Here is a 23,809-nt window from a genome sequence, read left to right on the forward strand (position 1 = left end):
TGCAGAGCATGGGCTGTAGCTGCTCAATAGTTGCAGCTCCTGAATTCTAGAGCACAGGCTCAGTAGTTGTGGCGCGGGGGCTTAGTTGCTCTGAGGCATGTGGGATCTTCTGGGACCAGGAATCGAACCCGTGTCTCCTGCATTGGCAGGCGGATTCTTTACCACTGAGCCACCAGGGGAAGGCCCCTGTATTCTTTTTTCAAACTAGACTGGAGCAGTTTTAGGTTTGCAGCAACGCTGAATGAAAGTGATAAGGGGTAGTGAAACTCGGTAGAGGTTTCCCATCTACCCTCCACCGCTACGTACACACAGCCTCTCCTGCTATCAGAATCCCACACCAGACGGGTAAGCCTAGGACAACCAATGAAGCTGCTTTCATTCAATATGATCACCCAAAGCCCATGACTTCCATCAGGGTTCACTCTTGATACTGCATATTCTTTGAGTTTTGGGAAATGTATAATGATAGCCATCCACCATTATAGTATCGCACAGAATAGTTTCGCTGCCCTGAAAGTCCTCTGTGCTGTGCCTGTTTATCCCTCTCTCCCCGTATCACCAGACAATCAGTGATCCTTTTACTGTTCTCAAAGTTTTGCCTTTTCCAGAATGTCATATATTTGGGGGAATTCCCTGATGGTCCATTGCTTGGGACTCCACATTCTCACTGCCGAGGGCCCAGGTTCAATCCCTGGCTGGGGAGCTAAGATCTCACAAGCAGTGTGGTGCAGCCAACAAAAACAAAAAAAACAAATAAATAAACCCCCCAAACATAATGTCATTTATAGTTGGAATCATACAGTATATAGCCTTTTCATATATAACCTTTTTTATGTAGTAAAATGTATTTAAGTTTCCTCCATGTCTTTTTGTGGTGGAATAGCTCATTTCTTTTTAGTGCCGAGTAATATTCCATTGCTAGATGTGAATGTACCACAGTTCATTCATTCACCCGTTGAAGGACATCTTGTTTGCTTCCAAGTGTTAGCCATCATGTAAATAGCTGCTATAAACATTCATGTGTAGATTTCTGTATGAATAGACGTTTTCACCTCATTTCAGTCAATACCAGTGAATGTAATTTTGCTGGATGGTATGGCAGGGCATGTTTAGTTTGGTAGGAACGGCCAGACTGTCTCTCCAAAGTGACTGTACCATTCGACATTCCCACCAGCGAGGAACCGAGTTCTTGTTGCTCTGCCTCCTTGTCAGCATTTGGCGCTGTCAGTATTTTGAATTTTGGCCATTCTAATAGGCGTGTGGTGGATCTCACTGTTGTTTTGGCCTGTACTCTTAGTGTCAATAACATAACAATAAAATCTGAAGGTTCAGATTCTAGAACATTAGACAGAATAAACAACTAGATACAGCACATGATATTGGACTGTTTCCTGCCCAGGGGGAAAACGTGCTATACACGTTTATACACGTGCTATATACATGTTTGGATTAAACAACAACAGTTGGGATTGAATCCACCTCCCTTATGTCTCCTGCATTGGGAGGCAGATTTTTTTTTACCACTGAGCCACCAGTGCATCTCCCACAACTCCTGTGTTACAGGCAGAGTCTTTACTGTGGAGCCACAAGGGAAGCCCGTAAAAGACATTATTAGCTGACAAAACTGGAATAGGGGATATAGATTAGTGAATTTGAGCATTGTAGTTTCATTCCCAGGTGGGGAAGTGGTAAAGAATCCGCCTGCCGATGCAGGAGACATGGGTTCAATTCCTGGGTCGGGAAGATCCCCTGGAGAAGGAAATGGCCACCCACTCCAGTATTCTTGCCTTGTCCTATGGACAGAGGAGCCTGGCAGGCTACAGTCCATGGGATTGCAAAGAGTCAAACACGACTGAGCACACACAGAGAGTTTCGGTTCCTAGGACATACATACTAAAAGATTAAAGGGTAAATGGCCTGATGTATGCAGTCTTCTCTCAAATGATTCAGAAAAAGAAATGTGGCAAAAGTTATTCATTTGTGGATGTGTATAAAGGATATATAGGAGTTGTATGTACCATCCTTGCAATTTTTTGTAAATTATTTAAAAATAAAAAATTTAAGTAATTAAAATTACAATGCTGGGACTTAATCACTGGCGGTCCACTGGTTAGGACTTGGCGCTCCCACTGCTGGGACAGGTGTGCCCTGTGGTCGGGGAGCTAAGATCCCTGAAAGTCGAGCGGTGCGGCCAAAAAATTTAATAATAATAAAATAACAGTACTGCCTTTAACATTCCGTCCACATCTTTTGATGCACACCTACAAGTTTCTCGAGCGTACTCTGAAGCGTGGAATCGCGATCATAAGGTGTGTGCATCTTCAACTTGATCAATAGTTTACAAAGTGCCACCGACATCCTTATTAATTTTGTATATGCACTGTCTCTCTCTCTCACTGAAATGTAAGGTCGTTCGCGGTCATCAAAGTGTAGGCCGTGGACTCGCAGGATTAGCCTCACTAGAATGCTGGTTAGAACTGCAAACCCTCAGATCCCCATCTCAGCCAGATTTGGTGAAAGAGAAACTCTGGAGTCACTTGTGAATCTGCCTTTTTCAAAAGTCCTCTAAATGATTCTAAAGTCTAAGCAGCGCTGATCCATCTGGCTTCCAGACCGCCTTCTCTAAAGGAGCGATCAGCGGAGCGGGGAATCAAATGTTAGACTCGCAGAAACTAGAGGGCAGCGCGCCTTCCTAGGACACCCTCCCCGTACGGGCAGCTTCGCCCGGACCCCCCGGCTGGGTGGGGAGGGGCGGCCGGACGGGGCGGGCCTGAGGCTGGTGTCTCCGCCTCTTCAGCATTCGGCTCCCTTTTCCTTTCCTTCTTTCTCCTCTCTTTCCTTCCTTCCGCCTGGAGCGATGGAGCCGGGGCGCCGGGCGGCCGCGGCGCTGCTGGCGCTGCTATGCGTGGTATGCGCGCTGCACTCGGGGCGCGCCCAGTACGAGCGCTACAGCTTCCGCAGCTTCCCGCGGGACGAGCTGATGCCGCTCGAGTCGGCCTACCGGCACGCGCTGGACCAGTACAGCAGCGAGCACTGGACGGAGAGCGTGGGCTACTTGGAGATCAGCCTGCGGCTGCACCGCCTGCTACGGGACAGCGAGGCCTTCTGCCACCGCAACTGCAGCGCAGCGCCGCAGCCCGAGCCCGCCGCCGGCCTCGCGCGCTACCCGGAGTTGCGTCTCTTCGGGGGCCTGCTGCGCCGCGCGCACTGCCTCAAACGCTGCAAGCAGGGCCTGCCGGCCTTCCGCCAGTCGCAACCCAGCCGCGAAGTACTGGCGGACTTCCAGCGCCGAGAGCCCTACAAGTTCCTGCAGTTCGCCTACTTCAAGGCAAGTCCGCTCGCCCCGCCCTACGCCTAGGCCCCGCCCCGAGCCTAGGCCCCGCCCGCCGTGCCTAGGCCCGCCCCTAGACCCCTGCCTGGTGCCTGCGTCCTGGGCCCGGTCGCACCGCCCTTTCTAGGAGTTCTCTCGCACTCAGCGTCGCTAAGGGAGGCCTTCAAGTCCTCTTCCTCGTATTCTAGTTCATAGATAAAGATGAAAAATACTTTTCTTGACGGGTGGTTCTGAGGCAGAGGATGTATATCTAACGACTAGCACAGTGTTATTTGAAGACAGACTTCTGTTTTTAGTAGATAGCATCAAAATCCCTTTTCTCAAGTGAGTAGGGCGGAACCGGTCAGTCTCTTTTAAAGAGGAACTTAAAAGGGCAGGGCTCCTTGGAAGGACACTTGCCTGCCTGGAGGAGGAGAACCTAAGCGCTGTGATTCCTCAGGGCTGGCGCTCTCCGCTGGCTTTCATCTACAGTGTAACGCGGTTGTCTTCCTCCTTTTTGTGACTTTGCATCCGGTCTGTGATTGCTGGCTAAAAATAGCCACAAATTGCAATTGTCTACCCTCTAGGTCCTTACACGGGGGACCCTGAAGTTTTAAGAATGGGCTGAATTCCCTGTTAACTGGATAAAGAGGCTTTAGCTTGGCGGGTCTTCAGTGGGTTTTGCCAAGAGAGCCCTCTTAAAGCTGTTTCCACTTTATTGGAGAAAGATTTGGTAAACTCTGTGTCTTTGGGCTGCAAGATCTGCTTTTCGTATCTCTCTGAAACGGGTCCACGTGTATGTTGCATTCGTATGGGCCATAAAATAGCACAAAACCCTAAATAGGAGGAAAACTGGGTTATTTCTATGGCTGCTACAGCTTTATATAAAGTATCAGATTAGTGAATGTTTGTCCTAGCAAAAAAAAAAAAAAAAACAACACAAAAAAACCCAAACAGTTTTAAAATAGACCAGGGATGAGATTAATACCTTTCCGGGACTCAGAAATGATGGCTAACTCATACAAGCACTATATTTTTACTCTGAAAAAGACTCATTTAATCCTCTTTTTTGTAAAGCTTTTGGCACATACAGTATGAGCCAAATTTGAGTCACATAATCAAGGGGGAAACGTTTTATTTTTAAACCTGGAGAATAATGGAAGCTCTGATTTCTTTAAAACACGGATGAATGTGGACCGAGGCAAAAGGGGAGGAACAATTAATTCAGGGTGACCGGAAGGCAGGGGTTTCGTCCATCGTGGCATCCGCAAAGGCTAGGAAATTCATAACTTCTCTTCAAAACCATTTACAGGTCTTGTGACATCACTTACTTGAAGTCAGTAAAGGGAATTCCACGGCGGTCAGGTGGTTAGGGCTATGCGCTTCCACAGCAGTCTAGGGGGGTTGGGGGGAGGGAGGGGCCGAAGAGGAGGCGAGGGGCCCCGGGGCGGAGGCGGTACAGGGAGACAGTCCCACTCCAGGCCACTAGATGGCATTCCTCAGACATCAGCACGGACATCTGCAAGTCTGTCCTTATCACCACCCGCCACTCCAGGGCAGGCTCTACCATTATCTCCAAATGACTAGGCTCGCGTTTCAGGGGCAGTTTCTGCCCAGGCTTTTTGCTGCCCTTTGATTCTCAGAAATCCAGACCGTGCCAAATATCCCTTTATTTTCTCTCCCCAAACAGAATTCCCTAATTCCTGCCCCCGAGGGTCCCTCTGGATTGGCTGAAGGAGCCTCCCTGCACATGTATGGGTGGGTTCCCGCGCCTCCCTCCCTCAAATTGTGCTGTGGTTTTGGGGCATGGAGGGGCCATGACATCCATGGTGGGGAGGGGCCCTCTGTTTGCTGCTCGCGTATCCACACAGGGAGGTGTCCCTGTCCCTTTCTGCGAGCCTTTTCACTCACCTCATGGCACCTCCTTCTTCCCTGAAGACTTCTGGGCTCTGCCTGCAGGTACCAAACCTGAGGATCAAGGGCCACAGGCCTTGCTGCCCCTGCAGACCCCAAGGAGGGAGTTTTTTCTAGCCGAGAGGATTCCTTTTCCTCCTCCTCCTTTTTTTTTTTTTTTTTGGCCAATGTGGCATGGCATGCTGGATCTTAGTTCCCCAACCAGGGATGGAACCTATATCCCCTGCAGTGGAACCTCGGGTCTGGAACCGACAGGGAAATCCTCCCTCTGTCTTCTTCTTCCAGGCCAGTCAGCTTCTTCCTGCACTTCCCTCTCTCAATTTCCCCTTCTTCACATACTTGCCAAGTTCTCTGAGGAGTACAAGGGCTCTGGTCATACTTCTATGTCCTGACCTCCCCCGAGGCAGTGAGACTCAGAATCAGCTGATCACCACCAAATGGGGAGAAGAGAGAGAGGGGGAAAGAGAGGGAAACATGAATTAATTTCATGAAAATATAATGTAGTCGTGATGTCCTGTCCATGTCACTGGTACTTACCAAGTCCTGCCTTGTCCTGAGAACTCTGCCAGCTGCCAAGAATGCAGAAGACAGGATGACGTAAAAGAGGCTCGTGGCCCAGTGGTTAAGACTCCTCACTCCCAATATAGAGAGCCTGGGTTTGATCCCTGGTTAGGAAACTAGACCCCACATGCTGCAACTAAGACCCAGCACAGCCAAATCAATTGATTAAATAAATATGTATACTTATATACCCTGATAAATATATACCTTGATAACTCAGCTGGTAAAGAATCTGCCTGCAATGCAGGAGACCCCGATTCGATTTCTGGGTTGGGAAGTTCCCCTGGAGAAGGGATAGGCTACGCATTCCAGTATTCTTGGGCTTCTCTGGTGGTTCAGCTGGTAAAGAATCTGCCTGCAAGGTGGGAGACCTGGGTTCAATCCCTGGGTTGGAAAGATACCCTGGAGAAGGCTACCCATTCCAGTATTCTGGCCTGGAGAATTCCATGGACTGTATAGTCCATGGGGTTGCCAGGAGTCACACATGACTGAGTGACTTTCACATGTATATATATATATTTAAGAGTCTCTTGATTGAGGTCGTGGAGAAAGAGAGGACTCACATGTATAGGCAGGGATCTTCCTCCCAACCCCTCAAGATTCACTTCCTAGAACAGCACCTGTCCTGTAGAGGCTCTCAACAAATATTTGCTGAGTGAATGGGTGAGTGAATGAGGAGGTGGTGGGGGTCCTCGGGAAGATGAAACAGAGGTTCTGTGAGAGACCCAGGAAAATACTGATTTATCCGTCAAGGTTCTGGCGGAAAAGATGTGTTATAGTCATACGGGGTAACTGGAGGAATACTTATGAATAAGGCAGTTACTTACAAAAGCTGGTGACAGTGGGGTGTGACCCACCTCCCAGGCCAGAAGGGGTTACGTGGATGGAGAGAGACTAGCTGGAGAAACCCTCCACTAAGGGCTGTGACCTTCAATTAAGGGAGCGACCTTGCAGGGAAGGAGCCAGGACGAAAACAGAGCAGCCTTATTCTCTTCCCTTCCTTCAGTCTCCTGTTGGGCACCTGTTGGGGCTGAACCCACTGAAAGCTGGAGGGCAAGGGAGTCCACAGGGACAGCCTGTACGCCAGCCTCCTGGGCAGGGCAGGGTGGAGACGGCAGAGTAGATCAGGGCAGGCACAGAGGGTACATCGGCTCACCCATAGAGAATGAACGCTCATACCTTGTGGCTGGACCAGGTATGCTGGGCCTTGGAAATCACTGAGCCCTTAGCTGGAAACACTGTGTAGAAACACAAAATTGCCTAAGGACTGAACAGACATTCTTGTTTTACAGAAATCACGCTCACCACCCACTGAGCAGCGCTTTTCTCTCCTCTCTGGACTTTAGGCAAATAATCTTCCGAAAGCCATTGCAGCTGCTCACACCTTTCTACTGAAGCATCCTGATGACGAGATGATGAAGAGAAACATGGCTTATTACAAGAGCCTGCCTGATGCCGAGGACTACATTAAAGACTTGGAAACCAAGTCGTACGAGGTACATTTGGGTTTTTACACAGTGGTTAGTTGCAGTGTGAATTTTTGAAGAAGTGTATCTTAGTGAACAGCTATTGACACTGAAGGACTGATAAAGTGATTTTTGATGACATTTAATGAGTATTATGACAATAGAAATGACTGCCTTGGATTTCCCTGGTGGTCTGGTGGTTAAGACCTCGTACTGCTAATGCAGGGGGTGCAGGTTTGATCCCTGGTCAGGGAACTGGATTCCACATGGTGTGCGGTATGGCCAAAAAATTAAAAAAAGAAGAAAAAATTATTGCTTTTTTAACACCAAGTTGATCCATTTAAGAATCCAATTTTACATTGCGTAGTGATTTTAAAGTCACTTTTTTTTCCTTTAAATGCTACATTTTAGAAATATGGGCATTTGATCATTCAGTTTTAAGATGGTATAAAAATGGGTCTTGGAAATCATCTGAAAATGACTAAGAACAGAAGAAACAGGAAGTAGCTCTTCATCTCCAATGCAGCTAGGAAACATGTATTTTTATACACACACAGCACATATCTCAAGATGGAAGGGGAATAAGGTTCTAGGAGGACAGACTCGACAGATTACAGGATATTTGCGTCTGTGCATCTGCAGAGGGGCGTTCTGAGGGGAATGAGCGTGGACAGGAAGAAGAGGACGAGTCCAGAGCATTTGCTGCTGGGGGCCTGTCGCATCTAGGCTCCAGGTGTGTGGTACCAGTGGGGCAGGAGCAGGGGTTGAAAACAGAGGGATGGGTTGGAAGTGCCCACCAGAGCTCCTAGAGCTTCAGGTCTGACTCTAGGGTTTCCCATCGTGGGACCAGACTGCAAGCTCACTTTTTCACCAGCGGTGACCCTCAAACATCGTGGGCAAAGTCTCTTTTCTGGAGCCCATCTGGTTTCCAGGGAAGAATTCCCCAGCCTTCTGCAGGGCTGGCGGAGTGTCTGAGAGCCAGTCTGGGGAGAGGGATGGCGGTCTCACGGCTGAGTTGGAGGCCTAACCTGTTCCTGGGTGTCAGCCCACACCTCAGCTGGACTGCTGTGCCCGCTCCCTGGGCCTTCAGCCTTTATGGGTAGAATCTCTAGAACAGACTTGGAAGGTGTGGTCCCTTAGGGGAGCAGATGGCTGCTGGCGGGGGAAGCCGGGCTCCAACAGCTAGGTTCAGACTCTCAGCCCAGCGTTCCATCCCACACCTCGAGCCAGCCTCTGTGGTCGCTGGTGCCTGCAGGCGTCTATCGGTTGTGTAGCTCACCTCCCGTGAGGACCCTCCTCTCTGATCATTCGGCTCTCTGTCTTTCCAGAAGTTGTTGAAATCTCTCGTCTGCTGCTTGCTCCTTTCCTGATCTCCTGTGAGAAGAATTGACCCCTTTTTATGTGCTTCCCTGTTATTGTTCACTGGGTTCAGGGAAAAGAGTTGTGTGTGTGTGGTCATTGCACTGTGCTTAGGGGCATCCTCTCTCTGTAGAGCTTTGTTTGTTTGCTTTTATTTATTTGGCTGCGTCGGAATCTTTCATTGTAGCTCGCAGGCTCTGGGGCATGCAGGCTCAGTAGTTGTGGCACCCGGACTTGGGCGTGTGGGATCTTAGTTCCCTGAGCAGGGGTGGAACCCTTGTCCCCTGCACTGAAAGGCAGGTTCTTAAGCACTGGACCACCAGGGAAGGCCCTCTGCAGGGCTCTCTCTCTGCTGCCACCTGCCATTTCTGCAGAGCCAGCGGTCTGCTATTTCTGCTTCCCCTGCCCCACACTCCCCTTCCCCCCACCCCCCATCCATCTCCAGGCAAAGCTTCAGTTCTTTGCCTGTCTTGCTTCCAGGGGATGCTGCCTGCCCAGGAGATACAAGGAGATCCACCTTCCTAACCTTAGGCTTTAAGTTGGGTGAAAATTCCAGGCCCCAGTGGTGACCCTCAAATACCCCCATCCAGAGCAGCTGAAAACAAAACTCCCAAAGGAGAGCCACATGTTTATTTCAAGACCTGTCCTGGCCCCTCCAAGTTAGCAGGTTTCTGCATGTGTCCAAGATCTCTACTTATTTCTGGTGAAGATGAAGCTGCTTCCTCAGCCCTAGTTATTCCTGGTACCTGGTAGAGGCAACAGGTAGCAGGAATTCCTTGATGTTTCCTCTGGGTGGCGTGTGGCTGCCCTACCCAGGAACTCGTGCAGACACGTGGAAACTCCTAGTTTATACTTTGCTGTTAGGGCAAGGGGTGTCTAACACTTGCTTTAGGTTATCTTTTCCTTGAATTGATTTTTATTTTTTTAATTAAAAAAATTTTTTTAAGGGTAATGATTTTATTTACATACATCATAAATTATCACAATAAGTTTAATGAACACTCGTCATTTTATATACAGAAGTAAAAAGATATTTTTTTCTTTTTCCCTTTTCCTAAGAGCTCTTAGGAGTTACTGTCTTCCTAACTTCCATATTTAACATAAAGCAGTGTCAATTTTATTTATCATGTAAATTATATCCCTACTATTTATTTTATAACTGGAAATTTATACCTATTGATTGCCTTCATCAAATTCCCATTCTTCCCCAATCCATGACTCTGGTAAACACACATCTGATCTCTTTTCCTATGAGGTGACTATATTCCCTATATTATTCTTGTCACAACTCTGACTCATGTATTTTGCTATTGTAATTCTTTTTTTTTTTCTGAACCTGTTTTTTTAAATTTTATTTTATTTTTAATTTTTACTTTATTTTACTTTAGAATACTGTATTGGTTTTGCCATATGAATTGATTTTTAAAATCAGCTTTATGGAGGTATAATTTATTTAAAACTAATCTTCTAATTTTAAGTGTATAATTCAGTGAGTTTTGACAAATGTGTGCAGTCATACAACTACCACCACAATCATACAGACATGTTCTTCTCCCCTGAAAAGCTCCTGCATAAAAAAAAATTGTTTTAAATCTCCCTCATACCCCTTTGCAGTCATGCCTTTGCCCCTGACCCCTGGCAGCCACTGCTCTGGTTTCTGTCCCCGGTATTTTCCTTTTTTCCTTGATTCAAACTTGATTTTATTATCAAACATCTGCTAGTTTTTGAGTTAAATAAAATAACTGTACCACTGTGAACAGGGTAGAAAAATCTAGATGTAGGTAAGTCACTGATTGCCTTCCTAGCTGGGGAGAAGTTGCTGTGTAGCACAGGGAACCCAGTCTGGTGCTCTGTGATGACCTGGGTGGGTGGAATGGGGGAGGGAGGGAGGCTAGAGAGGGAGAGGATGTATGTATAATTATGGCTGATTTGCCTTATTGTATGGCAGAAACCAGCACAACATTGTAAAACAAATTTTTTTAATTAAAAAAAAAAAAGAGTGAGCATGGTTTATCTGGAGTTAAGGAGAGTCAAGTTTCATGATAATCTGATTCCTTTTGGGAGGACAAGTCTGTCTCTCTTCATGTCTGGACCTTCCTTGACTTTTCTCGGCTTTCTAGAGCCCATTTTTTTGTTTTGTTTTTGATTGATTTACAATGTGTCAGGTGTACTGAAGAGTGATTCAGTCATACATACGTGTACATATATATATATATAAATGTATACATGTATATATATATTCAGATTCTTTTCTGTTATAGGTTATTACAAAGTATTGAGTATAGTTCCCTCTGCTATACAGTAGATCCTTGTTTATCCATTTCATATTTTATAAGATCTTATGGAAAAACCCAAATGAACTTTTTGCCCAACCCAGTATATAGTAGTATGTAACTGTTAACCCCAAATTCCCTATATATCCCTCCTGGTCCCTTTCCCCCTTGGTAACCATAAGTTTGTTTCTCTGTCTGTGATTCTACTTCTGTTTTGTATATAAGCTCATTTGTATCATTTTTTTAGATCCCACGTATAAGTGGGATCACATGATACTTGCCTTTGTCTGACCTCATTCAGCACGATAATCTCTAGGCCCATCGACATTGCTGCACGTGGCATTATTCCATTCTTTTTAATATATTTATATATGCACCACATCTTTATCCATTCATCTGCTGATGGACACTTAGCCTGCTTCCACGGCTTGATTATTGTAAATAGTGCTGCTATGAACATAGTGGTGTATGTGTCTTTTAGAATTGGAGTCTTCATTTTTTTCTGAACATACATCCAGGAATGGGATGGCAGGATCATATGGCAGCTCTGTTTTTAGTGTTTTAAGGAACCTCCATGCATCGTGTGTTCTCCATAGTGGCTGCCCAATCGACACCCCTCCCTTTTCTCCACACCTTCTCCAGCGTTCCTTATGTGTAGACTTTTTGCTGATTCCAGAGCCTGTTCATCCGAGCCGTGCGGGCCTACAATGGCGAGAACTGGAGGACGTGCATCACCGACATGGAGCTGGCCCTTCCTGACTTCTTCAAGGCCTTCTATGAGTGTCTCGCTGCCTGCGAGGGCTCCCGGGAGATCAGGGACTTCAAGGATTTCTATCTTTCCATCGCAGGTTGGTAGTGGGTTGTATCCTCGACATAAAGGACACGGCTGCCCCTATGAGTTCTACACGCCTTCTAGGGGACTCGGGTGGCCTCTGAGGAACTTTTGAGCGTAAATGAGAGTGGGTTCACTGGGGTGGCTGACACAGACATGGATTAGCCTCGGACTTGGCTGGAGCTTCTAGAGGAATAGTGAGTATGGTGTCCAGACACAGGCCTGTGGAGAAGGTGTCTTTCATCAGTCCTGCTTGACTGCAGATTCCCACAGGCTTGTAGAAAAATAAAATTGAGTCCCAAAGCATCTCACACCTCAGCTTAGGGAGATAACTTTGATTATGGCAATTTCTCAGCAAGCAGAGTCTGCATGCTCGATCACTAAGTCATGTCCGACTCTGCGACTGCATGCACTGTAGCCCGCCAGGCTCCTCTGTCTGTGGAAGTTCCCAGGCAAGAATACTGGAGCGGGTAGCCATTTCCTTCTCCAAGAGTGAAGAGTATGATTAGTGATCACTAAGGCAACTTTGGTGGCTCAGACGGTAAAGGATCTGCCTGCAGTGCAGGAGACCCAGATTCCATCCCTGAGTCAGACAGATCCCCTGGAGAATGAAATGGCAACCCACTCCAGTACTCTTGCCTGGAAAATTCCATGGGCGAAGGAGCCTGGCGGTCTATAGTCCATGGGGTCACAAAGAGTCAGACACGACTGAGTGACTAACACATATCCACAAGGTAACTTTTGGGGAAAAAAGAAAACATTTCCTGATGATAAAATAATGCATGCTTATTTTAGGAAGTTTGGAAAGCACAAGAGAGAGTAAAGAAAGAACATTGGGGTCTTCCCTGGTGGTCCAGTGGTTAAGATGCTGAGCTTCCCCTGCAGCGGGCACTGGTTCAATTCTGATCCTGGTCAAGGAACTAAGATCCTGCATTCCTTCTGGCTTGGCCAAAACAAGGAAAAGAAAATTGAAAACACATAAATAGCCCTAGGGATTTTCTTTAACCATTAGTGGGCAGCAGTGCTCCAGAGGATAGGAAATGGCCAAGAGATGTCTCTAAGTGGTTTGGGAACACAGACCCTCACACTGCCCCTTGCAGGAAGGGGCCCCAGGTCAGATAAGTCTGGAATTGGTCTGCGGGTTGTCTGCTGTTTTAGTTATTGAGTCCAGGATGGTGGTCTGTTGTTGTTGTTTTAGTAAATTTTTGCCTATGGGACTCTTTTTACAGAGTACCTTTATTTTTCATAACAAAACGTTTTTATTGTGGAATATTTCAAGCATACACAAAATACAGGAGAGTGTGAAGAAAGCCCACTTACCATGACTCAGCTTCACTATTGTCAACTCATGGCAGAGTGGCATCTGAAAACCCCCCTCTTCCCTCTCACGTTATTTTAAAGCAAATCCCAGGTGTCCCCTCATTTCGTTTGTTTTGTTTCAATAGATACCTCTAAAAGATAAGAACTCTTTTTTTTTTTTAAACATAACCGCCAAACTATTATACCTAAAAGAATTATAACAACATTTCCTTGATCTCATCATCAAATATCCAATGTCCCAGTCGTCTTAGAAATGGCATAAATATGTGTGTGTGTCCCTTACATTTATAATTTGTTGGTTTGAATCAGGTTCAAAATAAAGTCCACACCTTGCACCCAGTTTCTTAATCTTTCACACTGCTGTGTGGCCATCATCGGCGTCCATCTGCAGAACTTTTTCATCTTCTCAGACTGAAACTGTACCCATTAAACACTAGTCCCCAGGACCTCCCCAGTGGTCCAATGGTTAGGACTCAGCATTTTTCACTGCTGAGGGTACAGGTTCAATGCCTGGTCAGGAAACAAGACTCCCAGCTTGGCAAAAAAAAAAAAAAAAAATTGAAGTGTAGTTAATTTGCAATGCTGCGTTAGTTTCAAGTGTACAGCAAAGTGGTTTAGGTATACATATACACACACACATTTTTTCCAGATATAATTTCCATTATAGGTTATTACGAGATATTGGGCAGGGTTCCTTGTGCTATGTATACAGTGCCTGGTGTGCCTGCTCGGTCATGTCTGACTTTTTGTGACCCGATGGACTGTAGCCCGCCAGGCTCCTCTGTCCATGGGATTCTCCAGGCAAGAGTACCGGAGTGGGTTGCCATTTCTTTCTCCTGCGGCTCTTCCCCACCCAGGGATCAAACCCTTGCTTCTTGCCTCTCCTGCATTGACAGGCGGCCTCTTCACCAGCCGAGCCCCTGGGGAAGCCCCCCTATATATATGGGAGGTCTTTGTTTACCTGATTTATACATGGCAGTGTGTATCTCTTAATCCCAAACTCCTGATTTCTTCCCCCACCTCCCAAGCCTAGTGCTTCTTGTCCTCAGGGGAAGGGCTAGGATTTAGACCCAGGTGTTCTGACTGTGGTCTCACCTCTTAACCCAAGAAATAGTGTCTCACCTGAGGGGGTTACCCTGGATTAATACTTAATCTCAAACTTTATTTTTGATAGTTAATATAAGCGCATACTATCGAATGTGAAAGACGAAGGGATATAATGTGAAAGACGTCTCCTGCTTTCTCAGTTAGGTCCTGGCTAGAAAGAGAAGTGCTTTCCAGTTCCCCAATATAGTTACTATTGAAATTAATAATTCACGGACAGATGCTTCCAGACTAGGACAACTTGCCGTCCATCAGATTCTCTATATTCTCCACCTCCTCACCCCTGACCATGCACTGATTGAGCACAGTGTTGAGAATTCTTGCCTGAGTCTTTTTTTCCTAGAAAGGTTATGTGACTATAAAACCACTTTCCCCTTTATTTTTGTGCCTGCTTCTTCCATACAGAATACATACCCTACATTACACACTATTCTGTCTTATGCTTTTTCCACTTAACAGTGTATCCTAACTAGCAGGTAGAGATCGTGTCATTCTTCTCATACTGCTGAGTACTCCGTTGAGGGTCCGGGGAGGAGTGTGCTACTGTTTATTCAACCGTCTGGTAGACGTTTGGGCGGCTCCAATCTTTTGCTTGGGTTTCCCTGGTGGCTCAGCTGATAAAGAATCCACCTACAATGCGGGAGACCTGGATTCGATCCCTGGGTTGGGAAGATCCCCTGGAGAAGGGAAAGGCTACCCACTCCAGTGTTCTGGCCTGGAGAATTCCATGGACTGTATAGCCCACGGGGTCGCAAAGAGTCGAACACGACTGAGCGACTTTCACTTTCTTTCAATCTTTTGGTATTATATCTACTACTGTACTGGGGAATTTTAGGGAGTTTCTTTGTTGTTGTTGTTGTTTGCTAAGTATGGAAATGTGTTTGCAAAGTCAGCATCAGTGGGAATGATGGTTCAGGGTGAATGTTTCAGTAAATTATTTGGTATTTTAAGGTACTGTTTTGTATTCCTGCCAACCAGGGAGAGTGCCTACTCCTCCACAGTCTTGCTGGCAAAATGTGTACCACCATGCTGGACACTGAAAGGAGGAAAGGGAAGGGCTGAGGACCACGCTGGACTTAGGGACCAGCCCCAAAAGTAGTATCCATCTGTTGTTAACTGTCCACATTTCATTGGCTCAGTCAGTCATATGGCCCCAGCTGAAATGCAAGGGTGGCTGGGAAATGCAGTCTTCCACATCTTTCTATGTGACTGTATTTGGCCACCTCATGCAGAGAGCTGACTCACTGGAAAAGACCCTGATGCTGGGAGGGATTGGGGGCAGGAGGAGAAGGGGACGACAGAGGATGAGATGGCTGGATGGCATCACTGACTCGATGGACGTGAGTCTGAGTGAACTCCAGGAGCTGGTGATGGACAGGGAGGCCTGGCGTGCTGCGATTCATGGGGTCACAAAGAGTCGGACAGGACCGAGTGACTGAACTGGCTCCTTTAAAACCTGTGTGGATTCTGTTGTTTGCATGTAGCATAACTTCCTAATCACCATCCTACTGATTGGCATTTGGGTTACTTTCAAGTTTGTTTGCTTATGTGTGCCCAAGTCTAAAGAAAATTTTCCCAGAAGGAGACTACTGGGTTAGAGAATATGTGTATTTTAACTTTGATAAATTTTGTCAAATTGTTCTCCAAAAATATTGTTCCTTTTTTGCTCCTACCAACAAAATATGAGACTGTGAATCTTGATATTCTCTCCCTAACACTGGGTGTTGTCAACTTTTAAACATTTTGCCAATTTAATAGCTTACATTATTTTAGGATTTCTTAATTACACAGAAGGTTAAGGTCTTTTCACAACATTTATTAGCCCCTTTTATAATTTCTGTTAGCATCTTTTGGGCTATTTTTATAGCAAGCATTTGTCTTTTTCCTATTGATTTAGCATGCTTCATGTATTAAAGATTTTGGCCCTTTATCATAAGTGGTGCAACTATTTTACTTGTATCATTTTATCATGATCATTTTGGCCTTGTTTTGGGGGTGGGGCAGAAGTGGCATAAAGAAAATAATGAATGCATTGCCTGAAAATCTGCGTCTTCTTTCAGATCATTATGTGGAGGTCCTGGAATGCAAAATGCAGTGTGAGGAGGACCTCACCCCCGTCATAGGAGGATATCCGGTGGAGAGATTTGTGGCCACCATGTATCATTATTTGCAGTTCGGTTACTATAAATGTGAGTACTCATCTTCTAGGCAATCTGGGTAAGGTGCTGAGACTCAGCTTCCACCTCAGTGGAGAGTGCCGACCTTGTAAGATTGTCTTGGGGATTAAATGAGTTGGTAGACGTGGAATGCTTATGGAATTCACATACTGGCACAGGGCGAACTCTATATAACTGGTGTTTTTGTTTATTAATCTTTTTTTTTTTTTTTGACTGCTCCATGCAGCTTGCAGGATCCTAGTTCCCTGATCAGGAATGGAACACCCTGTAGTGGAAATGTGGAGTCCTAACCACTGGACTGCAACGGAAGTCCTTTTAGAAATTCCCAATGGCTTCCCTGATAGCTCAGTGGTAAAAAATTTGTCTGCAATGCACGAGAGGCAAGAGATGCAGTTTCTATCCCTGAGTGGGAAAGATTCCCTGGAGGAGGAAATGGCAACCCACTCTGGTATTCTTGCCTGGAAAATCCCACGGACTTAGAGGAGCCTAGCGGGCTATGGTCCATGGGGTTGCAGAAGAGTCGGACACAACTGAGTGATTAAACCCCCACCACTGTATATATCATTATTTCCCTTCCTCCACACCATTGACCTTTTCAGACTCTTAACCCTAAGATCATTGCAGTTGATCCTGCTTTGAACTTGGAGTTTCTCAATCAGAACCTTCCAGACGGACAAAGGGCTCACATGGGGGAGAGAGAGGAATTCAGACTTCAAAGCCCCAATTTCCTGCCTTCCCTTCTTTCCCTGTAACCAAGATAGCCGGGGGCCACTTGCTTGAGCAGCGTGTGCCCTGGCGGTTCAGTAATGAGCATGGGACGTTGCTAGGGTCACTTGCTACGGGGAAGACTCTGCTCTCCCGATGATATATCTGGTCTGTGGGCAGGAGTCTGACTAGCTTCCCTGAGGCTGTCTTTCAGACTCGGGTGGCTGGTCATGGGGCCTCAGGGATGTCTTGGAGGACTGACCGGTGACTTTGGCTTCCACAGCCCTCCTCCCCCGCTGTGAGCATCTTGTTCTTTGCGGAGTTCCCTCTGCCCACAGCAGACACCTGCCCACCTACCTGGTAATCCCACCTCGTCTCCTCTCCAGGACACACCAGAGGCCTTGCCTGCGGAAGGTCAAAAAAGGGGAAAAAAAGAAAGAGAAAAATTTTGCTTCATTCCCTCTCTCTCTATTTTTTTAACTAAAAAATTTAAACTTTTGCTGCTAATCAAGATGATTCCTTTGTTCCTAAAAAGTCTCTGATACTGACATTTACACCATGTTTTTCTGAGGAAGGTAACTGCCTCTCTCAGCAGTGAACCTGATCTTTACCAGCCTGAACCCCATCTAAATGTGCAAAGAAGCGGCCTGAAATGGCGCTTGGTCGGGACACTTCAGAGACCAGCAGGAAGCCGAGGACTGTTTTAGAGAGGTGTCTTTCTCGTGCCCCTTTCGTGGAGGGAAGGGCCGAGGACTGTTTTAGAGAGGTGTCTTTCTCGTGCCCCTTTCGTGGAGGGAAGGGCCGAGGACTGTTTTAGAGAGGTGTCTTTCTCGTGCCCCCTTTCGTGGAGGGAAGGGTGAGTTTATCTGCCACTGTCGGCCTGGCATAAACTGTCTGGTAAAGGATTCTTTAGCAGCGAGAACAAGAGTCTACTTCTGTGTAATGTGTGGACACGCTTCCCTACCGGGCAGCACCGAGTTCACAGCGTGTTCCAGCAAATATCTGTTGACTGCATTCTAGTGTGGAGGGGCGGTCTTCTGCCGGACAATGTCTTTGCTTATGAAGAGCCTTCTTTTTAAAAATAAGTACCTGGTTTAAGGTAACTGGTTTTGTTTTTTTTCCCCTAAAAAGGCTTGTAGTATAGGTTTAGTGCAGTAAACTAAACATCACAGAGATATACAGAAAAACGTCAAGCACATCACCCATGCTAATCTCCCTGCTCCCTCTCACCCGACCCCAGATTTAACTACTGGCTTATATTTATCCACACTCGGAAAAATCTTATTTTAATGAGAATTACAGAAAATTATGTACTTTTTTTTTTTCCTGAAGATTGAAAAACATATTAGAAAGGATGGTATCATAAACTAGGGGGTGCGTCCTAAGTTGCTTCAGTCGTGTCTGACTCTCTGTGACCCTGTGGACTGTAGCCTGCCAGGCTCCTCTGTCCATGGGATTCTCAAGCAGAATTCTGGAGTGGGTTGCCATGCTCCCCTCCAGGGGGTCTTCCTGACCCAGGGATCAAACCTGGTCTATTCTCTCTCCTGTATTGGCAGGTAGGTTCTTTACCAGGGAAGCCCCATGGACTAGGGGTGACTATCACCCAATTCAAACATTTATCAACACGTTGCCGATCTTGGGTTTAGTTTCTACATGTTCTGTTGGATGAAAATACAGCTGGTGTTTTTGTTTCATTTTCATGAGAGGCTGTGCCAGCACTTCACTGAGCTAATTGTGATGGACACTGAAACTTGGCTCTTCCAACCACTGAGCAGGCTGGGTTCAGTGGCAACACGCCAGAACACTGGAGTTCAGCACTGTACTGGACACGTCCAGGCTCTGGCAACTCACTGGTCACGCCTCTGAAACCTTTACTTGCTCTAAAAACCACCGAGCTTATCAGAAACTGACAAGGACAAAGGAGCTAAAAAAACGAGATTTTCAGCATTTATTGCTGCTCTGCAAGAAATCTTTGTTTTCGGGAGTATGAATAAGCACTGTGAGAGAAATGTAACTCTTGAAATTGGCTTCTTGAAAGTCAGCCCTGTTTTGAATTTCTTTCCCGAGACCCACACCAGGACACTTCTTGCGGGCAGATGTCATTTCCAGCCCCACAGACTTGTGAATAGCAAGTGTCCGTGTGTGTGTGAGTTGCTCAGTCGTGTCTGACTCTGCAACCACGTGGACTGTAGCCTGTCTGATTCCTCTGTCCATAGAATTCTCCAGGCAAGAATACTGGAGTGGGTTGCCATTCCCTCCCCCAGCGGATCTTCCCAACCCAGGAATCGAACCCCAGTCTCCTGCCTTGCAGGCAGATATTTTTATCCTCTGAGCCACCAGGGAAGCCCAGAAGTGTCTGTAAGCAAGGGTTTTAAAGTTGTAGTTATGGGAAGTGGCCACAAGGGGGCAGCACTTCTTCATACTCAGGTCTGGTTACCTGGGCATCCAGAGCCTTAAACCAGTTTTCTGGGTTGTCCAGGAGAGCTGAATATAGGAGAAGAAATGGCCTGAGGCTTGTGTCTCATTCCTTTTTCCCACTGACCTTTCACATCACGAAGAAATCCCAGCCCCTGCAAAAGGGCTAGGCTGAGGGTGCGGTTGTACAGAGATGGGACGACTAACTGAGGGAGGCTGGAGTCAGAAACCAGCCACCAGTTCACGTGGAGACTTTTTCAAGCTCTTCCAGCCCAGCGGTCCACCAGTCTTTGGGTGCACTGGACCTGGAACAGCTTTTCAAGGGGCTGGCTGAATCTGGATTGTGGTCCCATCTGAGGCAGACTTGGCACCACAGGTCCGAAGGTCTCTTTGGCTCATCCTCCCCAGCTCCTTCAGCCCCATGAGAATTCAACCTTGAGACCAAAGCCTGCTCAGGCCCCAGGGAAGTGGCCCCAGCCCAGGGCCCCAAGGCCTGAGGGGATGTGGTAAGCACTGCTTTTTTTTAGATTGACAGTGTTGTGTTTTAGCTGTATAGCAACTTGATTCAGTTATGCTGTTTTCCAGATCCTTTTCCTGTATAAGATGTTACAGAATGTCGGGCAGGCTTCTGTGTACTGTACAATAGGTCCTTTTCTTGTATCTGTTAATCCCAACATCCTAATTCATCACTACCACCCTAATTTCTTCTTTAGGGTGAATCATACGTTTGTTTTTTAACTCTGAGTCTCTTTGTGTTGCACAAATTAATTCGTTTGTATGAATTTTTAGATTCTGACTGTAAGCAATCATGTGACGTTTGTGTTTCTCAGTCAGACCTCCTTCACTATTTTGATCGTGTCTGGGTCCATCCATGTGGCTACCAGTGGCACCATTTCACCCTTTTTTATGGCTGAGTAATATTCCATTGTATGCTTGAGCCGCATCTTCTTTTCTGTTCATCTGCCAATGGACACTGTGATGGCTTCCATGTCTTGGCTGTTGTGAACAGGGCTGCACTAAGCATAGGGGTGCATGAGTCTTTCAGAATTCTGGTTTTCTTCGGTTATTCACGCAGGAGTGGGGTGGTGGGATCATATGCAAGCTCTGTTTTTAGGTTTTTGAAGAAACTCCATACTGTTCTCCAGAGTGCCTCTTACTAATTTACATCCCAGACGGCAGCGTAGGAGGGTTTTCTGTGTCCCATGCTATCTCCACATTTATTGTTTCTAGACGTTTTGCTGATGGCCATTCTGACTGGTGTGAAGTGATATCTCCTTGCAGGTCATACTTGCATTTTTCTAACAATAGCCTTGTGGAGCATCTTTTCCACTGTTGTTTTTTTTTTCAAACCATCTGAGTGAAAGGTACCTCTTGAAATTGGCTTTTTGAAAGTTGGCCATGTTTTGATTTTTTTTGCCCTACCCCAGGTCATTTCTTGAGAAAGAAAGAAAGTGAAGTCTTTCAGTCTTGTCCAGACTCTTTGCAACCCCGTGGACTGTAGCCTGCCAGGCTCCTCTGTCCATGGGATTCTCCAGGCAAGAATACTGGAGTGGGTTGCCATTGCCTTCTCCAGGGGATCTTCCCAACCCAGGGATCGAACCGGGTCTCCTGCACTGCAGGCAGATGCTTTATCCTCGAGCCACCATTTCTTGAGGGCAAGTGTCATTTCCAGCCCCACAGGGTTAGTGAATAGAAAGGGTCCACACGCAAGGTTTCTTTAAATTAAATAAGTTGTAGTTGTGTGACGAGGCCACAAGGTGGCAGCACTACATCACACCCCGTCTGGTCACCTGGGCAGACACAGCCTCAGGAAAGCCTGTTCCTGGGTTGTCAAGGAGAGCGCCGTGTGGGAGAAGAAATGCCGAGGGGCTGTGTCTCTTTCATTCTACCCCTGCTTACCCTTCACCCCACGGAGAAATCCCAGCCCCCTGCAAAACCACTCTGCCGAGGGTGCTGTCACCTGAGACTGGTACCGAGTTCCCTCACCAGGACACGTCCAGGAGACCGGTTAGCGAGCTCCTCCAGCCCAGAAGTTCCACCAGTCGTTGGGTGCCCTGGGCTTCACGTAGCTTCTGAAGAGCCTGCCTGCATCTGGAGCTCGTGGTCCCATCTGGAGGGGACCAGGCCCTACAGGTCCAAGGGGCGCTGCTTTGACGGCACGTAGTCCCCGGCTCCCTCAGCCCCGAGGGAGGCCAGTCTTGAGACCCAAGCCTCTCAGGCTGCGGGGATGCCACACCAGCCGGGCCCCACGGCCTGAGGGCAGTATGGTGGGCCCTGCTTTTCCTTTTTTATGTAATGTTAGTTTATGTGGACTTACAGCGCTGTGTTTGAGGTGTACAGCAACTTGACTCACTGGTACACATGCACATAGATGTATTGTTTTTTGGATCCTTTTCCCTTGAGGGTTCTTAGAGTGTTGCACAATTTCCTCGGCTATCCAGGAAGCCCTTTTTGACCCTCTGTGTCATGTATATGAGAGTGTATCTATTAATCCCAACCTCCTAGTTCATCCTTCCCACCCTAATTTGCGCTTTGGAAGTCATGTTTGTTTTGAAACTCTGTGAATCTCCTTGTGTTACATAAATGAATCCATTTCTGCCAGTTTTGGGGTTCCAACTGTAAGTGATCTCATACGATGCTCATCTTTCTCAGTCCAAGTTGCTTCACTCCGTGTGATCATGGCTAGGCCCGTCCAGACGTCTGCTAGCGGCATCATTTCATCCTTTCTTATTGTTCCGCTGCTCGGTCGTATCCGACCCTTCGTGCCTCTGTGGACTTCAGCACACCAGGCCTCGCTGTCCTTCGCCGTCTCTCCTTTCCTATGGCCGAATAAGGTTCCACTGTGTACATGGGCCACGTCATTTCCTGCTAACGATGGACACTGCGGAGGCTTCCATCCCTGCGGTGTTGTAAGCAGTGCTGCACTGAATGTTGGGGTGCACGTGTCTTCTGAAATTCAGTTTTCTCCACTTGTACACCCAGGAGTGGGGTGGCCAAATCATATGCCCGCTCTATTTTTATTCAGTAGTTTTGAAAGAACCTCACGGTGTTCTCCAGAGTTCCTGTTACCAATTCACATTCACAAGACCTTGTAGGAAGGTTCTCTTTGCTCCACCCTGTCTCTGAATTTACTGTTTGTGGATGTTTTGCTGATCGCTATCCTGACTGGTGTGTGTTGGTACCTCCGTGATTCACATTTGTCTAGTTTAGAGCATTGCGTCTTTTTCATACGTTATTGTTTCAAACAGTAAGAGTTAAATTTACATTTTGGAGCAGGCTTCTTGAAAGTCGACCTTGTTTTGACTTTTTTTCCCCGTGATCTACCCCAGGGCATTTCTTGAAGGCAGGTGTCATTTGCAGCCCCGCAGGGTGTTTTAAAGCTGTAGTAAAAAGAACCAGCCACAAGGAGGCAGCACTTCTTCACACCCAGGTCTGGTTTACCTGGGCAGCCAGAGCCTCAGAAAAGTCGCCTTCCGGAGTTGTCAAGGAGAGCGGAATGTGCCGGAAGAAACTCCCAGCGCTTGTGTTTCATTCCTTCTTCCCTAACCCTTTTACCCCACGGAGAAACCCCAGCCCCTGAAAAACCGCAGCGCTAAGGGTGCTGTTGGTAGGAACCCCAGGACATGGGGAGGGACCAGGTGACTTTTCCAAGCTCTTGAAGAGCTCACCAGTCTTTAGGTGCACTGCGCTTCCTGTGGCTTTTAATGAGCCGCCTGGATCTGGAGATTATGGTCTAATGGGTAGGATTCCAGGGACTGCAGATCCAAGGGGTGCTGCTTTGCTGCCACACAGCTCCCAGCTCCCTCAGCCCCACGAGAGTCCAGTCTTCAGACCCTAGCCTGCTCAGGTCCCCTAGGCCGTAGGGGAATATGGCAGGCACTGGGTTTTTAAATATTTTATCTTAGATGGAGTAGAATTTTACTATTGGATATGTTTTAGGTATACAGCATCTTGATTCAGTTGTGGATGTATTTTTTTTGACCCTCTTCCCTTATATCACAGAGTGTTGAGCACAGTTGTGCTATGATTACCTGTTTCATGTATGTGAGAGTATATATGTTGATCCCAGCCTCCTAATTCATCCCTCCTGCCCTGATTTCCTCTTTGGGCATCATATGTTTGTTTTGTAACTCTGTGAGTGTCTTTGTTCTGCATATGTGAATTCGTTTGTGTCAGTCTTCAGATTCCACCTGTAGATGGTCTCACATGACACATGTACTTCTCAGTCTGACTGACTTCACTGCAGATGAGCGCGTCTGGGTCCATCCACGTGGCTCCCGGTGTGTCGCTGTCTCTCTCTTTGGCTGAGTGACATTCCGTCGTACACGCGTGCCACAGCGTTTTCTGTTCGCCTGTCGATGGACGCTGCACTG

General features: G+C 47.0%; 1 protein-coding gene across 1 annotated transcript in view; it reads left to right on the top strand.

Annotated features, from left to right (window-relative positions):
• The first annotated feature begins 814 nt into the window (after nucleotides 1-814).
• The window catches only part of CRTAP (cartilage associated protein), a 37,696-nt gene continuing 14,701 nt past the window's right edge, over nucleotides 815-23,809 (top strand). The window contains exons 1-4 of the mRNA XM_069561335.1: nucleotides 815-3,328; nucleotides 7,132-7,281; nucleotides 11,560-11,731; nucleotides 16,200-16,328. Coding sequence (XP_069417436.1) covers nucleotides 2,858-3,328; nucleotides 7,132-7,281; nucleotides 11,560-11,731; nucleotides 16,200-16,328 — 922 coding nt within the window. The 5' untranslated portion in view covers nucleotides 815-2,857. The remainder of the gene's footprint in view (nucleotides 3,329-7,131; nucleotides 7,282-11,559; nucleotides 11,732-16,199; nucleotides 16,329-23,809) is intronic.

This window comes from Ovis canadensis, chromosome 19, assembly GCF_042477335.2.
Source record: "Ovis canadensis isolate MfBH-ARS-UI-01 breed Bighorn chromosome 19, ARS-UI_OviCan_v2, whole genome shotgun sequence".
Taxonomy (NCBI): Eukaryota; Metazoa; Chordata; class Mammalia; order Artiodactyla; family Bovidae; genus Ovis; species Ovis canadensis.